The following is a 10,796-nucleotide window of genomic DNA, read 5'->3' on the forward strand; positions in this document are numbered from 1 at the left end:
TTTTTATGCATTAGTTTCATCCTCAAACATTGCATGGTTAGGAATTGATAAATGTGGGTATTGGGAAGTAGTTGATGAGGTAGGAACCTATTGCCCTTTTATATCAAACCCTTGGGGGTTACTTCTACGTTATGCTTATACTGTCATGCTATGCTCGTAGACGTGGTTTGGTTGAGTGTATCCATGACAGATGTGAGAGTTGTTAATTAATGGTTAACTTAAGGTGGCTACTTTAACACACATCTAGGTGGATTGGTTGAGGCACCCTGGAGCACCCAGTGGTTGTCTGGGCACCTGGAGAACCCAATGCTTGCCCAAGGGGATCCCCGAGGATCCGTGTGATCACCCTATGGAATGACACCCAGGCTCAAAGGGGTCATAAGATTATTCATGCTAGAAACTTCCGTGTGCAGCCACAAGCTATTATGAGCTCTAGCATAGTTGAGTATGTTGCATGACCTCTTTCAGTGGTGGGCTAGCAGATGTAGGGGAAAGTAGGTGTAACTGTCCACCCAGAGTAAAGAGTTAATGTTTCTGAAAGACTATGTCTCGATCATCCGCTTCTCAAACACTATGTAGTGCGAGAAATCCAATGAAGGAGATCGAGTCTTGTGGAAAAAGTGCACAAACCTCTGCAGAGTGTACAAACTAATCATGATTAGCCGTGTCCCCGGTTATGGACATCTTGAGTATCTGGTACTTGAATTATTGGTTTAATCTCATCACTTTACTTAATTAATTTGTTGGGTTATAACTATTATTTTGGGATTGAGTTGGAGGAACCTTCTCAATGATTTTTTTAACAAAAATTGTAGTTAAATAAAAATATATTTCTATGCAGTAGGGAAAATTTGGCTTTATGCAAAAATAAACTTAGAGCTTTCCACCAGCCAAATATGCATGTAGTCATAGCTATTATTCATCATTGTCCTATGGTGTGAATTTGTCAGTACATTCAATGTACTGACCCTTTGTGGCTGCAACGTCTCATGTTGCAGGATTCTTACAACGAGTAAGTGATACGTTAGGGTTACGATTTCTACACTCAACTTTGCCGTTGGTGTTGATGGGAATCCACAACCTTTGTTACTTCCGTTGTATGGATTGAGGTAATATTATTTACGTTACTTTATACATGTGATTTACCTCTGTTATAAATCCTCGAGTACTATGTATGTTAGCATACCGATCCAGGATGACACTTAAACACGGAGACTGGACCGTCTGAGGTCGGGTCGCTACACATAGGACCACCATATTATTAAGAGGGGTATAGTGTTCAAATTTTTTGTTTCTTTGATGCTAACCTATGATAAGTTGAGAGAAATCTATTTGTGTTCTGAGTAAATACTCGTCGGCCAGAGAAGAGACATCGTTCTTTTGGGCTACGAGAGATTTACTTCAGACCGAGGAGTCAGCTTACTTGTTCCTCAAGTAAAGTTGTCGGGTGCGTTTGAAATACGATCGTTGGAAATGTGCCGGTTGGTCATTGGCTAGTTTTCATGTCCAAAATTGTATTTCCCCCTTAAGAAGGCCACAATTATAAATAGCCACTCACTCCAACATGAATCATTGGCTGCTCCGTGTAATTTGATAGTTTGTTAGAGCACCCCTCTCCAAGAGATTTGAGCTTAAAATCCACTCATGGTAGATATCTAAGTTTAGTACGCTCCACATGTTACTCTTGAGAGCTGACAACTCTTTAGATGGCTAGGTGTCAAGTTCTTTGGTGATCAAAAGTAATTGTGGTTCACGAAGACAAAGTCTATGAAGGTTTGGAGATCGCCTCAAGCATCTACCATGAGTGATCGACACAACTTCACAAACTTCTTGTTGAGGAGAATAGGACGAAGAGAGCTTATCTTCTATGTTCAATCACAAGTCCCTCTAACCAGATGTGTCTCTTTTGTAGAAGAGTGAACTGGTCTACCAAATTCTCTATCGCCATCGACCATCACTGGTTTCATCTTAACCTACTTTATCTTCATTTGTTTATCCTCGGTTAAGTTTTGATCATGTGGATTATGTTCAACAGCTGCTCTTGCATTGCTTTGGTAGTTTTCTATAGTGGTCTTGTATCAATTTAGTCCTTTTCCACTGCTGTGTACTAAGAGATTTGAAGTTTCCCGGACGAAATTTTAAATATCACATTCATCCCCCCCTCTCCCACGGGTCGACATATTTCCTTCCTATGCCTGCCACTAGATGTGATGGTAATTTTCAATATTCCAATACGGCACGGTGGGGCGTGGGCTTTTGAGAACTCGGGTGTCTACACTATAAAGTCATCATACCTGGCTCTAATGACTCAAAAGGAGTGAATGCTATGGAGGATAGATGAACAGTTATGTAATGTCAAGTGGAAACTAAAGGTGGTGCCAAAAATCAGTGTGTTTCTAATGGAGAGTGGCTAAAGGAATTCTACCAAATGCTCATTGCATAGATGGCATATTCATGATAGATGTCAATGCAAGCTTTGTTTGGCAATGGACGAGCAGCTGATGCATATATGCACTGATTCATTGTTCACACGCCAAATACTTTTGGGATGAAGCTCAAAAGTGGTTTGCCTACCACGACTTCACCCGCTTACTTGGTCACGCGGCATTGTCAGTGTCCCAATGTTCTCGGATGGTGATAGAGCAGAGATAGTGTTGATCATGTGGTCTATTTGGCATTCCCGAAATAGATGGACCCATGAGGGCGAACATGTTGATTCGACAAATTCATTACGAACTATTTGAGAAAATTTGGCAATCCTGAAGCTACCACAGGAACATGCACTCACTAGTAGAGAAATGGGTAGCCACACCTTTAGTTGGTGGCACACCATTTCCAACCAACGCCACCACTACTTTTTTCAAATAGTGGTGGCATTTTGCATATTTGGCACGTCACCACAAATTGGCCCATTTAGTTAGTGTTGGTGTTGCCCTTTTTCACAAATCGGCACATTTGTATTGACCGGACACAATCTAATGCTTGCGCTGTACTATCAACGTCATAGGTAATTAATTTAGTGTTGGCATGGTAATTCCTGGTACACCATAAATAATTTTGAATCTTTTATAATCTGGAGTATTTGTATTTGTCTTTTGAGTGTTTTTTACTTTAAGTTTGTTTATTGTTTTTAAGTATTTATATAATTCTGACTCTTTTTTAATGTTTTTGAGTCTTTTTTTTAAAACTTTTATAGTTTTGAGTCTTTCCATTATTTTGAGTGTATTTATTGTTTTTTAGTTTATTTATTTTGCCTCTTTTTTATTTTTTTAAGCATTTTATTATTATGAATCTTTTACACTTTTGAGTCTTTTCTTGTTTTTGAGTCTTTTTATAATTTTGAGTCATTTATTATTGCAAGTCTGTTTATTGTTTTAAGTCTTTCTATTATTTTGAATCTTCTATAATTTTGAGTCTGTTATTTTTTTAGTATTCTATTTTTAAAAAATCTTTTATATTTTTGAGACTTTTATTTTTAGAATATTTTAATTCTGAGTTTGTTTATTGTTTTTACATCCTTTTTATCAAAGGATGCATTCCAAAGCTTGCCACCACATTGTGTGACTTCTGCTCACTTCATTCACTACTATTCATTGAAAAATATTTGGAGACCATGAAAGTTCTAAACAGAGGAGCTAACTGCAGTCCCCTCCACATTTTCTCATCTGGGCTTGGGACCGGCAAAGGCAGTGTTAAACTACAAAACTACTAAACACAAAAAAATTAGCAAACACCACAACCAATTATTCAGCTAAGCAACAAGCCACACAATCAACCAAGGGCAGTATTGGCACGGCACACGATTGGCAATAAATATTCACGCAACATTTTCACAAGATCATAACAGACATAGTTCAAAATCACATGGAAACACCGCTGAAATCATGCTTGCTTCACTAGCAGAATCACAGCTCACAACTCACAAGAACACAACCAGAGGTTCAAATTACATAGAAACAAAGAGCATCACACGTAATGGGGATTAAAAATTAAACACACACAAGAAGTACTAAAGACCCAATGAGGGGCCGCAGCATCGAAGACAAAGTAGTCAGACGGCGTCTAATCCATATGGAACACACAACATGGACGACCTACTGAAATGAAAATAAAGGTGAATCGAAGAAACTGAACACACAACATGGACAGCCTGCTGCATCTAGGAAGTGAAGAGGCTCCATTCCTGAATACAAGTAAAACTGCATATTGTAAACTACCTGATTGTTCAAAAGTAACTAGCTAGTCCTGTTAAAGTAACTAGATAATTGTGGTCGCGGGGCGCATACTCATACAATGAGCTCCTGCAGCCGCATGTCTGGTACAATCTAATCACATCACTCATCTCAAATATACCATTGGCTTCAGTGATGTTATAGTACAAAATGACACTGAAATAGATATACATTGGTACTAGGGTACAGATAACTTCCACAAGAGTTCCAACACACAAAAATCAGTAGTAAAATCACCATTGGGATGAATAAAATGTACTGCTGCAAACAAAGACATTTATCTCTGAACTATATATGCTAACCATATCTTACAATAGATAATCAATTCAGAAACACAACAAATGCTAGTTAACATCCAAAAGAGGAAAATAGAGGGGGAAACGGGCCACATCTTTAAAAAGGTGCACAAAACCATTTATCATGCATAGAAACTAAACACTACATCAGCTAGATTTCAAGTCTTGCATGCACAAAACTAATTAACAATCTAACCATCTACGTAAACTAGAATGCCATCAGCCACAAAATCCAGAAGGTAAATGCAACTCCCTCCACATTTTCACATCCGGGCTTGGGACCGGCAAAGGCAGTGTTAAACCACACCAATCATCATTCAAGCATACAGGCCACACCATCAAGCAAATGCAACATTCATACACATAGAGTCAAGCACACACAGAGTCACACAAACAAAGAGTCAAGCACACACACAGTCAAGCCACACACAGTCACACACGGTCAAGCCACACACACACACACACACAGAGTCAAGCCACACACACAGAGTCAAGCCACAGAGTCACACACACATAAAGGAGCGCTTGCACACAAGAAACAGACGTGTAGAGTCAAGCACACACATAGAGAGTCAAGCACACACAGAGTCACACAAACAAAGAGTCAAGCACACACACAGTCAAGCTACAACACACAGTCACACACAGTCAAGCCACACACACACACACACAGAGTCAAGCCACACACACACACAGTCAAGCCACAGAGTCACACACACATAAAGGAGCGCTTGCACACAAGAAACATACGTAGATAGGGGCACAGATAGAAAGCTAATACATGCAAAGACCGAATTAAACTCAAAAAGCTATAAAGAATTCCATAACTTGAATGAGTAAACCGATCTCTCGAGTGGTGAGGGTGATTCTGATCTTCATTCCTGAAAATAGGAAGCTAGTTTTAGAGGCTGATTAAGTGTTTATCTTCATCCCACAAGTTTGTAGGCACATAGACGCATGCTTATTTATTTAGAATTTGGTTTGTAATTCAAATATCATGAGCGTACACATATGGACATAAAAGAAATGTTAAATGTGTTCTTGTTCTACTTACTAGAGAAAGGAAGGCATGTAACATGAGCAACATTCTTATAGAAATTTTGGCTAAGGTAAGAGCAACCTTCAACACTGATTCATTTGTAGTGCTAGAAGATTCCAGCCTGCAGGGCAGAGAAACAATGTCAGTACAAATCACCAGGCAAACCAACCTTCTTACTTGTTGGGTCCAAATCAAGGAATTCTAGCTACCAAATAATTCAAGGTGGATGCAAGATGAGACACCTCCAAACATCAGCCTCACTGGTGCACACCAACTTATAAGCTCAGGTATTGCGTTTATATTATACAGAATAAACAAACCAGCCTACCACCAGTCAAGTTCGAAACAATGTACTGATTAACCGAGCTTATGATGACTTGCCAACAATTCGAGCTTATGAAACCAGTCTAGTGTTTATTCCATTTGTAAGTAGAAGATGATGCAAGCAAAAACCCTAAAAGCAAAATTAATTCACTGGCCTGGTGTATGTAAAGCATCCACTTTTCACATATTGGGAATATGCACTAACGCCAACTGCCATTATTCCCTTTATGTTCAGAACAAAGATGTTGATATTTATAGGTAGTTCCTATTTTTCATATTATACATACTAGGCCATGTATTCTAAAATTGAAAAGAACCACCAAAGAATGGTTAATGTAGCCAACCGATGAAAGCCAGGTTAACTCACCGGGTGACGTGGATCAGCAAGCATGGGAAAGAGGCCTCTAACTATGAGTGATTGTCTTGCCTGCAGGAAGACAATGCAACAAATATGAGTTATAACAGTGGCACACTGCCAAACACCAGAGACAAGTCTCGGTCCAACATAAGCAGTGCTGTTTCTTATCGAGCAAAATTCTATAGTACTCATTCCGTCCCAAATTACTTGTCCCAAATTACTTGTCTTAAATTTGTCTAGATAGTGATGTATTAGACACGTGTTAATACATGTTAATTAGTGAATCTTGTTGAACACCACACTGTTTCTCATCAGGGTAAATTCTGTAATACATTAGCGAGTCCAGTTGAACAACATACTCCCAATCTTTTGGTTTGTTAGGCACATGCGTATTTTCAGATCAACGATTTGGCCAATGAAATATGAGGTATGCTACAAAAGGTACACCATGACAAACCTATATCAAATACTAATTTCAATGGTATACTTCAGCATTTAATACATATTTCGTTGGTCAAACTGATGATCTAGAAATATAGGCGTCCCTTATAAACTGAAATGGAGGTAGCAGTAGGAATTATGCACCAAGTAAAAATAAAGGAGAAATACATATCATCAATCTTTTGCTGAGAAAAAAGAAGGATGTTGTATCAAGGCAAAACCATGAAGGTTAAATGCTAAATGAATTTTTAGCATTACATGGCAAATAATTATATATTGTTCCCCTGTATTGAGTTGCACAATTGTGCAAGGTTCAGTGTTAGATTTGTCATTAACAAAAACTATAGCCTGAACTTATCTTTCAAAGTTTGAAGATCAGCATGCTAGTTCTGAATCATTATTACCTAGATATAGCACACACAGAAGGAGGTACTAAAAAGGTTACAAGGAAACAGGTTGTTCACATACTTCAAATGCGCTTGTGAAGCTCCACTTCAATTGATTTGTTTTTAGACGAGGAACGGCATGGTGGACCTGTACTTGACAATTAGCCTGCAGATACTCGATATGGCATAATATATGAATCAATTTCCATTAAACTACAAGATGAGGTGAAGCGCCTATAAGAAGAAATACTCTTTTTCTCCTGTCCAAATGAGGTGAAGCAAATGATGACCGAAGCCTTAACTTTGATAGCAGCCCGCACCTAGCAAATATGCAGTGAACTATTTCAGACTTATAAACCCAAGTGTCATAGACTGATATTTAATCAACGGAAGACAGAAATTGTTCCCCTGTAAACACTAACAAAAGGTTGGAAAATCCAAGGTTCCAAAATACGCACTGCAGAGGAAGCAATAGACTCCAAGTGGGTCATGGGTTCTCCCACGTATTTCATGGTTCGCTTGAAGTACAAATCCTGGTTGAAGACCTCAGCCTGTGAAACAATTCATGAAAATATATCACCAAATATGAAGAGAGAAAAGGCAGGAAGGAGCGAATTTCCATTAGATTCCATTAGAGCACCAAAGATATACTTGTTGAGAACACATTTAGGGGCTGTTTGGAAGAATAGTATTTATTTGTAACATTTTAGTATTAAAGTCTGATATAAACTACAAAAGGGAACCTATCAACAAATGCCCTCCCAAACGCCCGTGTTTATCAAGAGAACGTAGACCTCCAAAAGAAAGTTCACCTCAGCACAAATTCTGCCTACTGTTGACATAGTCTCAACTGGATACAACCCACGGAGAGTCTCAGCACTAAGGAGAATGGCATCACTACCTGAACAAAACAATTGTGATTCATGTTACAACTTGTGTAATTATAGTTTGTTTGGGTGCAGTAATGAGCAGTTGTACAGGATCACCAAAGTATAAGATATCTGCAAGAGGCAAAAACTAACCGTCCAACACTGCATGTGCCACATCAGTTGCCTCCACACGAGAAGGCCTTAGGTTGTCCGTCATACTGTCCACAACACGAGTAACAACAACAGGCTTTCCAGCCTTGTTGCACTTGTGCAGAGCAGACTTCTGAAATAAGAACACCGAAAGAACGAATAAAGCAGTACTCAATAGAGACCCTTGATTTTTGTTTTAAAAAGAGCAAATCTAACTAAAGCACATAAAATCACCACCAAGCTTCATGCAAATGGGGAAAATACATGTTAATCCAGCAAAATGCCTTCACAACTGCCAAGGGCACTCACAATGCTTGGCTCTTAGCACGTTATCATAGTCAAAATGCTGATGTGGCACTGTAATAATTAAGAAAGAATGAGAGTGGAGCTATATGTTCATATAGATATGGCTCTTAGCTCGTTTTCCTGCACTCCCTGTTTTCCTATTCTTTAATTTTCTCCACAACTAGGCCACTGAGATGTAAAAAGGATCCATAAACTAATTAAATGCAATATCATTTAGATACGACCCCTAAGAATTGGGGTGATTCTCTCTAATTTTTTCACCGCCTAGGACGACACGTTAAGAGATAATGCATTGGGAAGGTTGAGATAACCAACCTTTTTAGGTGGAAGATCAATTCCAAGGTTTCCTCTTTACAGAATTATACCTCTGCTTCTTCCAGGATCTCATCAAAATGGTTCAAGCCCTGCAAGGAATAAGTAGACAATAGGCGGTAAACAAATCAAAGTTGCTCAGGAATGTTGAAAGAATATCTTGAAATTACCTCTACATTCTCAATTTTGGCAAAAATCAGAGTTTGGCTTAGATCACCTAACTTTGAGAGGAACTCCCGTGCCTATTGCTGGAAAAATACTATCAACATTAGGAACATTTTTCCAAAGTATGAAATGCAAACAAACATGTGATACTATTTCAACAAAATATCAATATAAAAAATTCATTCTGTTGGGAAAGATGGAACTGTGAAGTAGTACACCTAAATATCGACATAATGTGTTACTTACTTGCCGCACATCTTCTTCATGCCTTGTATAAGAAAGAGAGAGGAAGTCAACCTTGTTTTCCCCATTTTTTCATAACCTGAAAGTGATGCACGCTCATAAAGTCATATGATGGGTTACAGCAAGGAGCTCCAGTTTCACGAAAATAATAATTTAACATGTAAATCTAGTCGCCAAGTTAATACAAGGAGCAAGAGAGATTCTTGGGAGGAGTTCCTTACATCTTTATCCTCATCAGACAGGGTGGGCATGTCGATATGGATCTAGGAGCAGTGCAATGTGAAGGCATAATAATCACAAAAAAGTTCAGAAAAAAGAATAGCGCTAGGTCTGTTACCTATGATCAGGTACTAAGAATACCAAAGTTAGATACCAAGCAACAAACAGCAATGAATCATAATAACCATAAACAAACAGCAATCAATCGTGACATATAAACATGTACCATCTCAATGCAACAAACAACAATCAATCGGCCTACATGGTTTTTACCTTCTCAAGGCAATCAATCAAACAACAAACAACAATCCATCTCAAAGCAATCAATCAAACAACAATCCATCTCAAGGCAATCAATCAAACAACAAACAACAATCCATCTCAAAGCAATCAATCAAACAACAATCCATCTCAAAGCAATCAATCAAACAACAATCCATCTCAAGGCAATCAATCAAACAACAAACAACAATCCATCTCAAAGCAATCAATCAAACAACAATCCATCTCAAGGCAATCAATCAAACAACAGTCCATCTCAAGGCAATCAATCAAACAGCAAACAACAATCAATCAATCATGCCATATGGGAAGATAAGCAAAGCATGATAGCAAGAACACCATCAGAACAACCGTAACAGACAAGAACAAGATTTGTTGCATCTAGGATGGGAGCACACACGCCTGCCGGTAGAACAAGAATCAACAGAGGGCAACCAGGGTATCACAAGGGCGCATGAGTTTGAGACCTGAAAATAACTACTGAACAACGCAGGTGATGGAACAGAGGAACGGATTTGACAATGCTCCAATTTCGAAACCAGAACCGATCGTTCCTGCAACCGTCGCCCCGACGCGAACACGAAACGCAGGATCGTCAGATAACAGAAGCGCACGCACAAGTTTCTCAAACAAGAAACATAGGAACCATCCCTTGACCGCGAACACGAAACGCAGGGACTTGTTAGCTCGCAAACAAGACGGTGACCCAAACCGACGGACCGCTCGCTTCCTCCCAGAGTCGCAGGGATGGAGAGCCCCGACGAGACGGCCCCAAGAACACGCGGGGCAACGGCAAGGATGAGCAAGAATCAAAGCACACGCGACTCTGAACTGACGATGACGGCGAGGGAGAGGAAATCAAACCAGACGCGCATTTCTATCTAAACGGTCGAATCGAGGATGAGCGAAATCAATTGAATCAGTCAAACGCGCTTCAGAACAGAGGAACCAAGGACGAGCAGAATCGAACAAATCAGAAGTGATTCTTCTATTCTACTCTAAACGACGGACGAATCGAGCGAGGATGAGCAACGCAGAACCAAGTGCGAGAGGAGGAGAGGTAGGAACCGAGGACGAACTGCCTCACCGGACGCGAGACGAGGAGAGGCAAGAACCGAGGACGAGTCGCCTCACCAGACGCGAGGGGAGGGGGGGCACGAGGCGAGGCAGAGGG

At 39.7% G+C, this 10,796-nt stretch overlaps 1 protein-coding gene across 6 annotated transcripts; it reads right to left on the bottom strand.

The window, feature by feature from the left end:
* Positions 1-5,262: 5,262 nt before the first annotated feature.
* Positions 5,263-10,785, bottom strand: LOC125528715 (pyruvate kinase 1, cytosolic-like). Of its 6 annotated transcripts, none has more exons than XR_007292458.1 (12): positions 10,710-10,785; positions 9,125-9,200; positions 8,884-8,961; positions 8,717-8,805; positions 8,099-8,228; positions 7,889-7,977; positions 7,535-7,627; positions 7,379-7,396; positions 7,159-7,242; positions 6,259-6,318; positions 5,583-5,688; positions 5,263-5,409 (listed from the first exon to the last, which is right to left on the bottom strand). XR_007292458.1 is itself a non-coding variant. In XM_048693148.1 (11 exons), exons 4-10 carry the CDS (start codon positions 8,160-8,162, stop codon positions 5,674-5,676), a joined length of 423 nt encoding a protein of 140 aa, XP_048549105.1. In that variant the 5' UTR covers positions 8,163-8,228; positions 8,717-8,805; positions 8,884-8,961; positions 9,125-9,745; the 3' UTR covers positions 5,263-5,409; positions 5,649-5,673. The 6 variants fall into 6 exon arrangements, 2 of the variants coding, with proteins under 2 accessions (XP_048549105.1, XP_048549103.1); XR_007292457.1 differs by lacking the exon at positions 10,710-10,785 and adding an exon at positions 9,343-9,745; XR_007292460.1 differs by lacking the exon at positions 8,884-8,961 and having other exon boundaries at positions 10,710-10,783.
* Positions 10,786-10,796: the final 11 nt, after the last annotated feature.

The sequence above is a fragment of the Triticum urartu genome, unplaced genomic scaffold (genome assembly GCF_003073215.2).
Source record: "Triticum urartu cultivar G1812 unplaced genomic scaffold, Tu2.1 TuUngrouped_contig_5058, whole genome shotgun sequence".
Lineage (NCBI taxonomy): Eukaryota > Viridiplantae > Streptophyta > Magnoliopsida > Poales > Poaceae > Triticum > Triticum urartu.

Coding starts and splice junctions, on each gene's coding strand:
- LOC125528715 (XM_048693148.1), bottom strand. CDS start 8,162: ATGACGGACAACCTAAGGCCTTCTCGTGTGGAGGCAACTGATGTGGCA. Junction 7,978..8,098: donor GGCACATGCAGTGTTGGACG/GTTAGTTTTTGC, acceptor TGTTTTGTTCAG/GTAGTGATGCCATTCTCCTT. Junction 7,628..7,888: donor TAGGCAGAATTTGTGCTGAG/GTGAACTTTCTT, acceptor ATTGTTTCACAG/GCTGAGGTCTTCAACCAGGA.